The sequence below is a fragment of the Quercus robur genome, chromosome 3 (genome assembly GCF_932294415.1).
Source record: "Quercus robur chromosome 3, dhQueRobu3.1, whole genome shotgun sequence".
Lineage (NCBI taxonomy): Eukaryota > Viridiplantae > Streptophyta > Magnoliopsida > Fagales > Fagaceae > Quercus > Quercus robur.
The window spans coordinates 56,377,028-56,394,597 of record NC_065536.1 but is presented as its reverse complement, the minus strand read 5'-3'; the positions used below and the strand labels follow the sequence as shown (position 1 = coordinate 56,394,597).

The window sequence follows — 17,570 nt, the reverse complement described above, 5'->3', positions numbered from 1 at the left end:
GTTAGTCTGATTGGGGGCTGCAAAAGTAGGAAATGAAAATTATGGAATTCTTCTTTTGTTTGTGAAGTTTTGCAAGGCAGGAAAGTTATGATGGGGGAGCTTTAGTTGTAGTGCTTGATAGAAGAATGAAGCAATCCAAGAGAGATCCTTTGGGATATAGTGTAGAGTCATATTGTGCAACTGTTACAATGTTGCTTGGGAAGATACAAATTCTCACCAAAACTAAATGGAATTATAGATTCTCACCAACATGTCTAACATTTGTTTGATTTGGCAAAAGCTTTTATATCACCAAAGCTATGAAGCTCAAGCTCCAATTCTTCCAACTACTAATGCCACTTGGAGAGCCTAAGCATTCAAGGAAAAAAAACAAAGAAGAATCATATTAAGAGTAGTATGAGATTTTAGTTGTAAAATAGTGTTCAATACATAATAGTAAGTTTATTGATTTTCATTTGTTCATCTTTTCCCGAAAGAACACCATCACTACAAATATATATAAAGGGCATTTTGTAAATTTAGTTATTGTTTTAATACTTTGAACCAAATTCTCATGTTGTACTTGCTTTATGGTTAGAATTGTTAGATACATATGTTTGATCGTTAGATACTCCTTTTTTTTGGTAAACAATTTCCACACCATGCTGTTGTTGATTAGTTATAAATTTAATTAAGCTATTTGTATCTTAGTGAGCACATATTTTCACGTTCTATGGTTCCATTAGAAACTTTATACTTTGGATGATATTTTTGCATATGAAAGAAAGCGTTACTTTACAATTTTAGCAAATTACTCTATGTTCTTGGTCTGCAAAAGTTTGTTCTTCCTCACTCATTTTAAAGGCTTTAATCATTTAATATAATGCTGTGAAACAAATGTCTTTGTTCTTTAAATTTAATGTAGTTGTGAATTTAATGTCTTTGATATCATTTTCATTGTCCTCACATATGTACGGTTCTGTTTGTAGGTTCAATTTCAAAGAAAGTAAAAACTAATTGTATTTTTGACCAATTTTTTAGTTGAACCTTTATTTTGAACTAGATTATTTATTTTCCTTCATTTTTAACTTAATTTTATTTAACTATCCCGTGCATCTCACGGGTTAGCGACTAGTTATATATACCCATGTTATTGTTCATTGTAACACAGGATTTGTACTACACTCTCATATAATAAAGATGTAGTTCTCAAGGTTTCCTCCATAGACGTAGGCTGTTAGACTGAACCACATAATCTTCATGTTCTTGTGTTATCTATTTTATGCATACACTTCCACATCTATTCTAACATATTTAACATAGTATATCAATGCTCATATTTAGTATGGTATCTAAGAAATACAAAGGATTTTTTTTTTAAAAAAAAATCGAATCTGATAGGGGCTTGAATTTGTGATGGTGCTGCAGAAAGAGGTTCACAGGGTTAATAGATATGGGGTAATAGTGTTAGAAGTTTGTGGTTAAATGATTAAATTTATCATATCTCAATAGCTTAAACTTTTGGGACAATCGGTAATTTAACCTGGTATTAGAGCAGGAAATCCTGAGTTCAATCCTTGTCTTCATTAAAAGGTAGTTTCAGCCCACACTTGAGGGGGAGTGTTAGAAGTATGTGGTTAAATGATTAAATTTACCATATCCCAATAATTTAAACTTTTTGGACAATCGGTAATTTAACAAATAAATCTGAAATGATAGTAGTCTTACAATACTATGCAATCTTCTAACAGTGGAGGAGAAGCCAGAAAAGACTAAGATAGTAAATAAAAGACCGAGAAAGATAGGACTGCAAATTAATGAAAGGCTTTGTGACAGTGGTTTGTGAAAAGGCAGTGGTCTTGCAGTGTGATGTAACGGTATTAGAGTGAGGCCGAAGAAGACAAATTTAGCGGAGAAACATTGAGAAAAACAAAGACTGCTCTTGAACATACTGTAAAGACAGAAAACCATGGCCACAAGAAGGTGGCTCTGAAACTATGTTTTATATTAGCATTGATATACCATGTTGAATATGTTAGAATAGATGGGGAAGTGGAAGTATAAAATAGAGAACACAAAAATTACATGGTTTAGCCTAATGGCCTACGTCCATAAAGGAAACTTTAAGGGCTACATCTATATTAAATGAGAGCAGCCCTTAAAGCAATATTAATATTAGAAAACACAAGAGCACAATGAGAATACAAGAACATAAGGATTTCATCATAATAGCCTACGTCTACGGAGGAAACCTTAAGGGCTATATCTTTATTACATAAGAGTGTAACACAAATCTTGTGTTACAATGAACAATAACATGAGAATATCTAGTAATATAAACCCTAGACTAATCATACATTAACTATAGTTGATAGGCTTATAATACAAGTAGTAAACTTGTCTTGCACACAAAGTTGGATTAAGCTTGGGCTTATTACATTAAACTAATATATCGGTAAAACTTAACACTAAGAACCCTTACAACAGCAATCAAGTTTTGCAACGGAACTTGTTGCTAGTGATGTTGTGGCTATGCACGGCCATAGAAACAGCACCAGGAATTATAGGAATAGAATTGTTGGCTAAATTGTTATGGGCTTCTTTCCACTATCATCTTTTCTTTGATTATAAAATATAATTGCTTCTTCTTGAAAATTGTAGTCTGTTTAGTAAACGTTGGTGTTTGACAACCACGCTACCATCACTATCACCTTGGGTCAGTGGCAACTCTAGGAATTTTGTCCAGGGTGTTCTTATTTCACTTTGAAAAAATTTTGGGTCATTTCGGTCTATTTCGGGTGTTTCGAGACATTTCGGTAAATACCGGCCGAAATTCAAAATTTGGCCGGCATGAAGTTTGTGCTTAAAAAAAAAAAAAAAAAAGTTCTTAAAACCAAAACAAATTTGCATTTTGCACACCGAAAAACCTCAAAAAGAAAAAAAAAAATGAAATGAAATGAAATGAACAAAAGTACCTATACAATAAACTATAAGTTCATTTGACATATTAATAAAATTATTAATTATTGTTGTTTAGTTGTTTCATTAATTTGTTTGTCTTTTATAAACTATAATTTGTTGTATTGTTATTTCATTAATTATTAAATTATTAATTGTTGTTTAGTCTAACATAATTTAATTTGTTTGTTTTTTATAATGTATTGGTTAATTAAATTATTAATTATTTATTTTCTTCAATTAATTAAATTTTCCCAATTACAAGAATCAGCTGCCAATCAAAAAATTTCACAATCAAAATACACATTACACTAAAAAGACAATTAATAATTTAATATCTTACCAACACAAACACACACACCTACACTAACCAACACCAACAGATAAGATATTAAGATAAAGACAAATTTAAAAAGTCAAAAAATCAGCCAAATATTAATAAAGATAAAGTTAAAACTTAGCAATTCAGTGGCCCAATCACAAAATCAGATAAAAACAAAGTATTAAAATTAGTATTAAAGAATAAAGAGAGAGAGAGAGAGAGAGAGAGAGAGAGAGAGAGTCATAATTTTCATTTCATAAAAAGTCATTCAGATAGAGTGAGAGAGTCAGAGAGGGAGGGAGCACCTGCACCGGAGCAGCCGAGCATCGGAGCAGCTGAGTAGGGAGGCCTGAAGGCTGAGGCCGCTGAGGCAGTGACGAGGTCACGAGGCGACGAGCGATCTCCGATGAGGGCAGTGGCGAGTGACGAGCGACGAGGGCGAGGGGCGAGCGAGCCGAGCGACGATGACGATCTGGACTGGACCGATCTCCAACAACGAGCGAGCTGCGAGTGACATGACCGATCCAATCTCCGTGACTCCTGCTGTTGGCAGTTGGCTTGAGCCTGAGGCATTGCTCTGAGGGACTGAGGCAGTGAGGCGTTGCTTGCTCTGTCTTCACTCTTTAGGTTTGCTTTAGGCCTTTAGGGATTTCTGATTTAGAAAATTAGAAGTGAGTTCTGATTTGATTTGCTTTGCAGCTCTGTATTTTTTTTTTTTTTTTTTTTAGAATCCGTGGGTTTGCCTCTATAATCTGTTGGGCTTGCCGAGTTGCCATGGGCTTGCCTCTGTTACCAAATTTTATTTTGGGCTTTCTTCATTTATTTTTTTATTTTTTTGCTTGAAAGCAGAACAATTAATTTTTTTTTTTTAATTCGAGGGTGTTCCTATAATACAGAGCAAGTATAAAAAAATTTGTAAAAAAATTTTTTTTTTTCAGGTTTTTTTTCAAGTCAGGGTGTTCCTGGGAACACCCTGACTTGCACGTGGCGCCGCCACTGCCTTGGGTCTTGTTAGAATTATGGTCACATTATTATTAAATTTATAATTTTCTAATAACCTAAATATTTGAGACAATTTATCATCATATAAATTTAAATTATGTTTGCATTTTCTCATTAAATATTTGAGACAATAAGTAATTTTATCATCACATAAATTTAAATTATGTTTGCATTTTCTCGTTTCAAAAGTTGGAATCTGATAGGCCACAAACTGAATGACCCCTTGTGATAGAAATTAATTAATTAATTAGCCAAGTTATTAATTAATCAATTTATCATGCAAAAGCGTGGTAGCACAAACAAATCACTAATAAACTAATTATGCAGCGGAAAATAAATAACACGGTGATTTGTTTACGAATGGGGAAAACCTAACGGCAAAAACCCCACCGGGTGATTTTCAAGTCACCACTCCCGAAACTTCACTATTATCACAACAAGCGGTTACAAGTAAAGGAATCCCAAGTACCTTACCAACCTATAGTTGAACCCTTACCCCAATACCTAATTGGACTTGTTCTGTAGTGACAGTTCCTTTTTCTGATGCATGACTTCCAAGTACGTGACTAACCAATTGCGCGGATCCCAGTACGCGACTTCAATCACCAACTAAGAAGATTGTTGGTTGCAAAGTTCTTCAGTCCATCCACATGATGAAGATCAAGAAGCTGCTTGGTCACAAAACCCTACGGTGCACATACACAGCAACTTTTTCAAGAGAAAGAGATGAATTAGGGCAAGAACTTCGTCTCCGGTCACAATTTGCTTGAACAAAGTTTGCTCAATACTTTTACAACTTGTGAACTCTTTGATGGCCCTTAAAACAATCATTTTATATTCTAGGGTTAAGAGAGAAGAAAGCCCAAAGACATATTCACGGATCCCAAGAAAATCATATCAGAATTCTGAAATTCTTAAACCTCGACAGATAGTAGGTGTCAAGCAGCTGTCGAGCAGGTGTCGAGCACACGGGGCTTTGAACAGCTTTTTTAAGCTTGATAGATGCAGCTATCGAGCCAGCTGTCGAGCTTTAATAAATTTGCACTATCAGCTTGTTTTCTTGGACAGACTTGAAGGCTTCAACACTTGATCTTGAAACATGGTTTCTTGAAGTATTTAAACACATCCTAAATCTACCCAAATACAAGTAAAGTGTGTTTTGTCAAAGGATAAGTCAATTATATAAAGTAGTGACATATGTTCCTTACAAGTGAAACACAAATGTCCTAACAGAATCCTATATGTTGAGCTCCACATATTAGGAACAGTTTGAAATTGCACATAAGGAGGTGTGTTAAAATTATAATTTAGTTATTAAATTCATTAATTTTTAATAATTTTAACTTTTAGAATTATTAGTAATTTATCACATCTCTCCACTCTCACCACATATAGATAATAAGATACATTAAAAACTAGTAATTGTTTATATTTTAATTTGAGATTAAATTCTATAAGAATGTGATGTAAAATTAATGTTTTACCTTTCCAATCTCAACATGTCACATCATTTTATCACATATTTAAAAATAAGTACAACTATACCCAATCAATTCTAATACTCATATAAAATCCAATTGAGATGTTGTATCTGTTTGGATACGGATGAAAACCCAGCGTTTTGCGTTTTGCGTTTCACTTTTTTTTTTTTAGAAGAGCACCACTAGTGGGATTATACACTGTTCAGTGGGTCCTGTGCATTGTTCACGGGACTCACAAACAGCTTTTTTCAACAAAACTTTTATTAAAAATGGGTCACATGGCACTATTCACACATTTAAAAATTATTTTGCTACAATGTTTTCAGTTTTCAATTTTCAGCAAAATAAGCAGTATCTAAACACACACGTTATTAGGTGTAGTAGGATGTATTGAATTTTAAGAAAAATGTCGATGTGGTAATCTCTTATTGAATGATGTAAAACATGGGTTTTACACCCCATGAATTCAGACTCTTATAAATTATATATTTCATCCAAGAGTATAATTAAATTTAAGATTGCTCAAGGGAAACATTAAATTAGACATAAACTTAAGAATCATCCTCTCCACTCTTGCTTGAGTGCAATTGTACAAAACTTGATTACCTGTGCAATCCAAACACCAGTATTCACCCCTCAAGCAATCTTGAGCTTAACTTGAGCCAACTTACAATTCTTCAAATTCTTTTGATAGTATATTGACAAACTTTCTTATTACTTAAAACCCTAGCTCTAACATATTGTAAACCAATTGATTTTTTCGCATGGAATTTACAAACCTAAAACCTAAGTAGGAAATAAAGTGAGAGAAAGTTGTTCTCCTGCCTAGTTTCTAAGTAGAAACTTTCTCTCAATTTGTTCTAACATGCTGATTTTTTGGTACAATCTTTCCTTTATCTTGATGTTGACAAAAAAGTTCGCTCTTATTAAGTGTCTGATCTACCTCTGGCCAAACGTTGGAGATGGAGATTGTGGTAGCGGAAGACAAAAAGTACAAGGGGGGCATTTGAGGTTGGAGGCCCTGCTCTTTTAGGAGCTAAATCGATTTTCAAGAGTGGTTCAGTGTTAATTGGCAAAGAACGATGAGAACAAAATTGAAATTGTAAGATGTGTGTCTGAAACCCAAAAGCGTGGCTGAGCCGCTCATTCCAGAGAAAGTGTCAAAACTAAGATATAAATGTCACATTCTTCTTGGAACCTAGGCCTCCCAATGAAAGATCCAGCCTTTTTTTTTTGGTACTACTGGACATGGCTTATTCTTTGCAACTTGCTTCATAAACAAAAATAGACTCCTCCTGAAGTTTAGTGGGGTGATCTCAACTCTCATTAGCCGTGGAATCACCCGGGACCATGTCATTCTTCCTTGAATACTATAGGGCTGCGAGATTTGCCAGTTGGCCCGTGGGGACGGGTGTACAAGTCTATTACAGACTTACAGTATTTATTGGCAGGGCGTGCTTAAACTTAAACTATTTACGTTCCAAAATTTTCATTTTTAATCTTTATGTTTGGATCCGTTTTCATGTTAACCATGTTGTGTTATTTCCATTAATAATTTGGCTATTAAATGTCTTTCATATTTAACTATTTCAAAAATTACCGTCTCTTTAAATTCTGTGGAAGGTAGTATACAGAAATTTCATTGTTGTAACCTTGTAGGCATAAAAATATATTATAGAGGGTCATATTAAATATGAATGACCAAAATAAAAATAATCCTAAAGGTCGTCAATAGGTGGGTTGGGCTGGCCCGGCCCATTTTTACTTGGCCCATAGGCACAATGGGCTGGGCATAATGAGCTATTAACTAGTTAACAGGTCGGGTCGGACTAGGCCGAAAGAGAAAACCTCAGCCCATGATCCTGCCCATGGGCAATGCCCATTTGGTCTTTAGCAAGGTGGGCTATCGGGTTGGGCCTAATGAGCTACCCATGGGCTTATGTTAGCATATTATTTTATTATTTTTATAAGGAAATAATCAATTTTTATAACGGAATAATCAATCTATTTTTTAAAATGAAAGAATTAAAGAATTTAATACTTAATTACAAATTTTTTTACAGTCAAATCTATTTAATTTTTTGTTTTATTGATAGAAACCTATTTAATTTTTTTATTAAGGCTTTAAACTATTTTTTATTTTTTTATTTTTAATAAAAAAAATGTCAAATGGTTAATTCAAATTTGCTAGACTACTAGAAAAATATATATTTAGTAAACTAAGTTTAGTACAATTACTTTGAGTATCTTAGTGGTTGAGAGAGTTCTCTTAAGAAATTCCTCTATAATATCTTCAGATCAATCCTTCATACACTTCCTATATATTTTTATTATGAATTATGAGTTATTGGGCTGGTCCAACGGGTTAAGCCAATGGGCTGGGCAACGGGTTGGGCAACTGGGCTAGCCCACCAGGTACCCATGGGCATAAAAACTAGCTCACGGCCTGACCCACTAGGCTAGTGGGCTACCCATGGACCTTAATAAAACGGGCCAAGCCACCCATTAGCCCGGTGAGCCGTCAGGTTTCTAGGTCGAGCTGTGGGCTATTTGATGACCCTTTAATAATCCCAAATTTTAACAGCAAAAGATGTAATTTAATCACCAAACTCTCACAATTAACTTAAGATTTGAGGAGTGAAAACATTCATTTCATCCAGTGAGGAAGATGATCATTTCCAACTCAACAATTAACAAAAATGTGAAATTCGGTGTGTTCCTAGACTTGGAAAATACTGAATCTACTGCAAAAAGCTTACAAACAATTCGACAAGAATATGATTGTGTCACCTCAACAATTTGTGATTGGTGATACATGTCAGTAGCTTGTAAGGTTTAGGCAATAAGGTTTGTAGTATATCTATTATCACTTATCTAGACTTGCTGCCTCCAAAGTTTAGTAAGGATCAAGGTACTCCAAAAGGCACGGTCCTTTAAAGCTATTTTTTAGTAACTATATGGAATAAAAAAGCGTGCAGCTTCGGGATGGAGATATCCAATAAAAAAAGTAAACAAATGAGAGAAAAGAAAGAAATAAGACAAGCTATAGTGGCCACATCACCGGTTTGAATTAGTTAGCCGACCAACCAATCCAATGACTCTTCCATTTTACGTCTTGAATCTCTTGATGTGATGCTCATTGAACACGTACCTGATATCATTGGCAGCATGAAAAGTGGAAACATCACCTTCGTATGTATGGGACAGCTTACTGTTATATTTACTTGATCCAAGCAGAGCTAATAGTAATATACTTCCTTGCAGCGTGTAACACTTTCAATGGTAGCATCCAAGCAAGTTGGGTAAAACGTGCAAATGAATGAATCATGACGACAACCGAAGTCATTAACAGCAATTTCAGCTACTGAACATGCCTAAATCAAGGGAGCTGGAAAAGGAGAACTAGCGGCTTCCCAGGAAAACAGTAAGGAGCACCTACCATAGCAATTATCGCCCACAATAGGACATGCACTCGCACTAACCTAGTCATGAGAACATAGACCAGTTACCACTCCCTGCTTTCAAATGTTAGAATGAGTTCCTTGGTCTCATAACCCACAAAAGACTGCCCTGGTTATTCCAGGGAAAAAAGGAATAATAACTCTAGTGCAGAATCTACTCACTAACAAACAAAACACACTCTCAACCTCAAGAATCAACATGATAGGTATAAAACCAATTAAAATGTTGAAACAAATTGGTTCTGATTACAGCTAAGAGAATTGCATACAACCAAGACCAAAAGCTCAAGTATATATATCCCACGACATTTTTCTATTACAATATAGCCACAAAGTTCCTAATAAAAAGAGAAATTCCCGCAATAAAAAAAGCCATAACCACAATCCAACTGTCTTTAAAAAGAACTAGATAATATTCACCCCTGCATCCAGAATTGCCAGTGCACAAAACAACTCCCCAGGAGCTTTATGCCTACAATTTAAGAAAACAAGAAAAAGAAGAACCAACCATCAAAAAGAGAAATGCATTATAATTCTGTACAATAATGCACAACTAAAAGAACATATTTCTCCCAAAAATGAAGAGGATAAAACAGGAAGCAAAAAGGTAGAGAAAATGATGGCTAAAATAAATTCCAAACATAGTAAATTTGACAATCAGTGTCAAAACTAACCTTGTTTGCAATGTTGCTAGAGAGCCAATCCAAACCCTCGTAAAGCCCCTCTCCTGAGGTTGCACAGGTGCTCTGGATGTACCTGAAAAGACCATGAATCATATTAGAACCACTTCGGACAAAAGATATTGTTATGAATTACAGCATTGCAACATGAACATAAAGCATACCAGTGACGTTGCCGGAGAGAGTGGAGGCCAAGCTTATCAGTAATCTCCGCAGCATTCATTGCATTGGGAAGATCTTGTTTGTTAGCAAATACAAGCAACACTGCATCTCGCAGTTCGTCCTAAAACCATATAGCATTAGATTTTAGGATGATCTTTCGTATACAAAAAACTGAAGCTGAATTTTTTTTTTAAATAATAAAGACTTTTCAAGAGTCTAATTTCAATGGGAAAAGAAGCTTTATCAAAACAAGAGACATATATCTTTGACAATGAAATTCATCCCTCCAAGTAATTTTTGCTCAGTAACAGCACAAACAGTTTGGCAAAGTCATTAATCTGGAACCTGCTCTATATCAAATACCACGTAAGACTCTTAACTACAACCAATATATTGGACCTTATGAATGAAAATTTCCAGGTACATTCAACTTCTGCCATGTGAATAGGGTTATTAATGATGCACCTACTTCTATAGCATATACCACCAAATTACAGAGCTAACCTAATGCTTTAGCTATCAATTATTTTTGGCAGAAAATTCACTACACAGAAATGGCAAACTGATAAATGCATCAATGACTATTCAATACTAACTGATAAATGCATTTTCATTATTTTCAAACAATCCTTAATTTACAAAAATCTAAATAGAACACAATAAATTATAAAGTAAACATCAGAAAACAATTATTGATAATCAATGTTACTCAAAAGTCAAAGCACATTTATTCCAAATGAAACTATACTACAATAAATAATATTGTGGGCAATATAAAAAACGTAACAAGTTGTTACCTTACATAAAATATAGGTCATATAGGCCGGAAAATTAATAAAATTCATGATGGATCACATAATCAGATAGTAAATAATAATTTAAAAAATCAATATTAAAGAGTTTCCATCATTACTAGCATGTTTATGATATATTATCATGCCATTGTATATACTATGAACATATTCACTCCAAATTCTATCCACTAATTAAAAATCCTTTTTTTATAGGTATGACTATCTTCAACCCAGTTTAAAACAACATTTTTACTCCCATCTGAAATACCTCATTCAACATCCTATGCAGTTCATCCCTCGCCTCAACAACTCGGTCTCTGTCATTGCTGTCCACCACAAATATAAGACCCTGTGTGTTCTGAAAGTAGTGCCTCCACAAGGGACGGATCTGTAAAACGAACAAAAAAAAAATCAAGATCAATCCATTATAAGGTAACTTTTTTAGGGAAAAAAAGGTGATCCCATCCAAAAGAATCAAACTTCAGGCCTTAAAAGCAAGTGAGGAACCAAAATCTAACGGTATTTATGGGCATAAAAATCCTTTCACTAGTTAAGGGTGAGACTGAAAGAAGGATCTCAACTCCATACCTTGTCCTGACCCCCGACATCCCAGACAGTAAAGCTGATGTTCTTGTATTCCACAGTCTCCACATTGAAACCTGTAAATGAAGCATATTTGCTAAATAACACTAATCCACCATAAATTTAATCAAGACTATATCATAAAAGTTTTCAAAATTTTTTTTTAAGTATCATAAATCCTGTCCACTTAATGGAAGCATAAAAAGGAAAGAATAAGAAAACAATCAGAAGAGCATCACCATATAAAACTGGTCACTTTATACATTCTCTTTTAAGTGATTTAAGTGAACCATAAAATTTTATCTTCATCAATTCTTTATATACACTTAAATACATTTAAGTGATTTAAGCATATATCATGATTGTTTCCAATCTACTGAAGAGTACTAGAATACTGAGAATTTTCATATACTCATGTAATTATGTTCCCCTACAACAAAAGAAAATCAAACAACAAACTTAAAAAGATGTCTCAGGCCTGTTGAACAACCTGTGTACTTCCATGTGCAACAAACACGACTCCTAAACTACAAAATATTTAAACACAAATGTAGATTAGAGCATCAAGCGCACAAGCCTCTTAGAACCTAGGCATAAAGTGCAAGAACGCACCTAACTAAAGTAAAGAGGTCAGGCCTTGGTACAATGGCAAGTCTCTTCCACCTAAAGGGATATATCCCAAGTTGAAGTCCAAACATTAGCCTCTCAAAAATGACAGGAGCAAGGTTGCCTACCAATCACCTCTCCCAAACCCCGCAAAAGTAAGAGTTTTATGCACTAGTTACAACCCTTTTTAATGAATAATAGCCTCTAGTAGAAAGATTCATGACATAATGGGGAAAAATGAAGTTAACAATTTTGCCCATTAGCTCAAATAAATATTGCAATTGCACAAATTTTGTAGGTTCAATTTTCTTAGATTTTTTTACGTAGGAAATTTGAAAATAATTATCAATGGACAATAAAATAGTAATTTAGTCATATAAAGTTTCGAGCATAACATTTTAAATAATTCTCATGATTGATAGAAAACAAAATTATGATAGTTATTATCAAAATGAGGTATGTCAATGAAAATAAATCCAAAAGGCAAAGTTCAAAATGCACAAGAATAATAACTTATCCTTGTTTGTGTCTTTTGATAAGCAAACAAAAAATTATTTTTTTCATATAGAACCTTAAGAATAGTATTTGTATAATAAATCAATGATCAATTTCATTTCCTTCAAAACCGAGTGGTTGAATTCAAAGATTCATATATATTATGTAGCAAAAATAAAATAAAAAGCATGCCTAAGGTGCATTTCACTAAACGGGTTTCATTTTGGCCAAGCAAAGGGCTTAGTTACACCTTGGGGTTTTGAGATTTAATCTTTAAGCGTGCCTAAACAACAGAAATACTTCCAAAAAAGAAGGCACACCATACAATTACTTCATCTAATTTCTACAACATTAAATGGGCCTTTCTAAAGTGGTGAGAACCGCAACATCAAACAACAGAATATTGAAGAAAAACTACCTGAACTAGAAATGAAAGAAGTAAATGTAAAGAGCATTATCATCACACTTAAAATCATGAACACATTTGAGTATATCACGGTATGCTAGAATCTCTCAACATTGGAAGTGTCACAAACATATATCAATTGTTAACAAAAACTACAAATGAGCACCGGAAAGCGAATCGATTGAGGAACTCACCAATGGTGGGAATGGTTGTGACGATCTCGCCAAGCTTGAGCTTGTAGAGTATGGTGGTCTTACCAGCAGCATCGAGACCAACCATCAGAATTCGCATTTCTTTCTTGGCAAAAAGCCGGCTGAACAACTTCGTGAATGTCAGCCCCATTTCTGGTCCTGGCTATGGATCCCTACACATTTTTTACACTCAGATTTAACATATCGCAATACCAATAATCATCATCAATCACAATTCGGATTTGATAAACTTTCCTCATGCAAATCTAAGCTGATAAATCTCATAATAAACATATATTTTCAACTGGATCGCACAGATCCGAGAGTAAAAGTAGTATCACCGCCATACAGACACATCAAGCACCATTAGCGAAATCAGATTCCGTTTTCGAAGAAAAATTACATGCATGCAGAACTAAAACACAACAGATCCGAATGAATTTCACAACAATACCTTCAGATCACAACAAAACCTTCAAATCGAACCCTAGAAATGAAGCGGAAATCCATAACAAAACCGAATGGAAAAAATTCACAGGAAAAAATTTCAAATCACAGAAGAAGAGATCGTATCGAAATCGAACGAAATTCAGAAAAACTTTTTTCAGAGGAAAATGAATCAAAAGCAAGCAAGCATTCACGATTATTCAAAGAAAGAGAGAAAGAAAAACGAGGCTTTTGGAATTTTACCTTCGTAGAGAGAGAGAGAGAGCTTCGCAGAGGGATCTAGTGAAAAAAAACGCTTAGAGAGAGAGAAAAAAAAATGAGCTTTACAGGAATGCGTGAAATGAGGAGTGGTGAAGATCGTCAACTAAAGGTTTGGGCTTTTATAAATCGAAAAACCAGGGGCCCTTCTGCTTTCTTTGCAGCAAATTTATTATTATTATTATTATTAATTTTTGGTGAAATGACGAAAATGACCTTGTGGATCGTGCGTGGATGTGGGGGTTACGCTGTCTGTCCAATGGGTGACAACCACGACACTAAAAAAGGGAATGCCCGGAGGACCAAAGAGGGTTCTCTTGATTTGGAAAGTTGACTGACGATAATGCCCTTAACTTTTGCGGACTTTTAGAGCATTCGTATTAAGGATACCAAAAGTAATATATGCTAAATTTTACCATCAACATACAAAAAAAAGTCACTCCATCAAAGATTTCAAATGGCAAAATTTTTGACACACAACTACAGTGAGCTTGTATCAATACAAGCTCACTGTAGCTAGATTGTAAAAAAAAAATAAAAAATCATTTTATATTTACCAACGGCTCTTTTTTATATTTCTGTCTCTCTTTCCTCTCTCTCACTTCTCTCTTCTCTCTTCCGTGGTTCATCATCTCTACTCGTCGCCGATCTTTGCTCGTCGACATTGAACTCTGCCTCTTCATTGCCAATCTGTCCTCGTCGTTGTCAATCTCTACCTCTTCGTCGTCGATCTGTCTTTGATTCACCAATCTATAATTATCACTCTCTCACACCGATCTATGATTATCTCTCTCCTATGCCAATCTGTCTTCGATTCGCCGATCTATGATTATCTCTCTCTCACGCCTTGGGTTCCAATTTGAGCATATTTTGGTGGGTTTGTGATTTGGTTTTGGATGGGTATGGTTTGTGGTGGGTATTTGTTTGATGGTTTTTGTGGTGAAACGATGGTGGTTGATGGTGGGTGGGTATGAGTTTTATGGTTTGGGTTTGGGTTTGTGATTTGATTTTGGGTTTTTTTTTTGTTTGTGATTTTGATGGTTAGGGGTTGAGGTTGTGGGCGGTGGTGGCTGTGGCAGTGGGTGTGGGAAGTGGGTTTGAGAGAAGACATACACAAAGGACAGAGGAAGAGAGAGGAAGAGAGAGATTGAGAATAAAAAATAATAAAGAAATAATATTTTAATGAAGTGGTAAAAAATATAAAACTTTTTTTTTGAGCAAAAGACGATAAAAAAATATAAAACTTTTGATATTAGATGTATTGTAAAGTGGTATGTTAAAATAGATAAAGTAGGATTTTGAGATGATAAATACTAAATTTTTTAGAAGTTTTGATGAGAATGCTCTTATTTAGTGTCCATTTAGGAACGTCTTATTTAGTTAAAAATTGAAAACTTTTTGTTAAAAATCTGAAAGTACTGTAGATAGAATTAAAAGGTAATTAGAATAATAAACTAAATAGTAAAAAAATATGGCTTTTTAAGCCAATGCCAAACACAACCTTAATAGGAAAATGTTAATAGACGCCACTTTATTAGTAGACCATTTTAGAAATTTATAGAAAAAAATAATAATAATATTTTGACAACTTTCTCTCTTTTTGATAAAAATTATGTCAAATCTTTCTTAAAATATTTTGTTAATAATTGCATGGCCCTAATTAATACAGTAAAGGGAGAGAATGTGAGTTGCCTGATGGATTTAATTGGTTAATGCGATGTCAATTTACCAGAGGAGTCATTGTGTTTCCGACTGGGAAAAAGGAGGAGAATTTTTTTATAAGAAAGTCGTTTTTTTAGTTCCAATTCAAAGTCAATTTTTGAAAGCCACAGATTTAAATAAGAAAGAGAAATGGGAGGGAAGCTCAGATGGCTTCTTCTTTTTTTTATAAGTCTAGAAGCTCAGGTTAAGTAATTAGAGAGAGGAAAAATGTTAGATGGTGTGGACTACTTAAGAAAATAAGAATCATATGCAATCACTATTACACTTTTGAAAAAAAAACATACACGATACATGCCATTTTTTTTTTGGGAAGAGGGGGGGGGGGGGGGGAATTACAGAGAGGTTTAGGGTAGTGAGATCCGCTCCAAAACTTAAGGGTCCATTTGGATGAAAGAAGGAGGGGGAGTAGAGTAAAGTTGGCTAAAAATAGACTAATTTTGAGGCAAATTTACTTTACTCTACTCTACTTCCTCTCTCTCTCCTTCAATCCAAACAGACTATAAGAGAGACAACAGTCTCTCCCTTAAGATTTGGAGAAAATCAATATATTAGTCCTATTAATAACAGTAACAAAATATTCTAAATTTTGAAAAGATTTCATTGACCAGACCTTAACTATGATTGTTGGTTAGTAAAAGCTTTTTAGGTAAAATATTGTCCTTCCTTGTTACCAAACTCCCAAAAAAAATAAACACTTCAAATAGAAACTCCAAAACATATCCGCAAATCTAGCTGTCTAGCCATACCATACACACTTTACCAACTTTCAAATTTTAGAATATTCCATTACTGTTACTAATGGAATGATCAATATGTTGTTTTAGTTGGAATCTCAAAGAAGAAAAGTATCATTTTTGAATTCAAAAAAAAAAAGGTATCATTTTTCCAAACCCATCAAGGGAGGTTTTTATAATTAACTATTTTTTAAGATAAAACACACTATTTTTCATCCTATCCATGGAAGTAAAAGGAAGGCATAAACAAACCCAAATTGAACCAAAGATGACTTCATCCTTGATACACATACAATCAACATAGGATTCATGTTACTTATTTAGCTTAGCCAAATCACTTCAAACTCAATCCAACTCAAACATACTTAGAACAACCAATCAAGAGTTTAGCTCGAGTAAGCCTAAGATTGGTCAACTTAAATGTGTGAGTAAAAACATGTACCCAAGAATCTCGCTTATAGTTACACTTACTACCTTAAAATTACCTCAACAACAAGAACCCTAAATAAAAATCACTCATAAATTGCTATCAAGTGTCATTATAAACCAAACTCTAGGTCATTATCAAGGTATGCATTGATTATCAAAAAGTTATCAACTTTCTTTCCCAAAAAGAGAGTTTACTTTAACATTAGAGAGTATGTGATCAATACAACATTGATAATTTGATATCTTTCCTACTTATTTTTTTTTTACAAGTATCCATTACCGTTGTCAACTATACTATTAATTGATCCATCAACCCCTCTCCTTTAGGCACAAAATCATGCAATATTAATTGGATCTCCTACTTTAAACCACTAGAATCCATGCAATAGATTAGAAACAAAATTTCTTCACTTTTTGATTTTTCAATACAGCCTCAGAGAGTTGCAACTCTACCTCTCTCTCCTATCCGCCCAAAGATAAATCATTTTGGAACTTAGACCTCAATAATAATGGTTACTTCATAAGTCAAAACAACTAATTCGGCCGATCCCAATTAATATGTCATCTATAGTCAACTCCAAACTTATGGATTTAAGATTTTGTTGTTATCATTGTTGTCATCCACAAGACCAATCTTGGAAAATGACTAAGAAATTTCTCTAGAAAGTACAGATATGAACACTCAAAAATGTTTATGCTGAAAATTTGCACGGAAGGTTTTGTTTGTCAAGACTACCCTTGCATCTTATTTCCCAAATGAGCCTTGCTATAGGTATCGAAAAATTCACCCCCTTTACCATTTAGTTCACTTGTATCCTACCATAATACACACAGCAATGGAGATTCAAAAAAAAAAAAAAA

At 34.1% G+C, this 17,570-nt stretch overlaps 1 protein-coding gene across 1 annotated transcript; it reads right to left on the bottom strand.

The window, feature by feature from the left end:
• Positions 1–9,390: 9,390 nt before the first annotated feature.
• On the bottom strand, positions 9,391–13,975 carry LOC126718484 (ADP-ribosylation factor 2-like). The gene is made up of 7 exons (XM_050420704.1): positions 13,810–13,975; positions 13,123–13,292; positions 11,428–11,498; positions 11,108–11,227; positions 10,048–10,166; positions 9,878–9,959; positions 9,391–9,675 (listed from the first exon to the last, which is right to left on the bottom strand). Exons 2-7 carry the CDS (start codon positions 13,268–13,270, stop codon positions 9,670–9,672), a joined length of 546 nt encoding a protein of 181 aa, XP_050276661.1. The 5' UTR covers positions 13,271–13,292; positions 13,810–13,975; the 3' UTR covers positions 9,391–9,669.
• Positions 13,976–17,570: the final 3,595 nt, after the last annotated feature.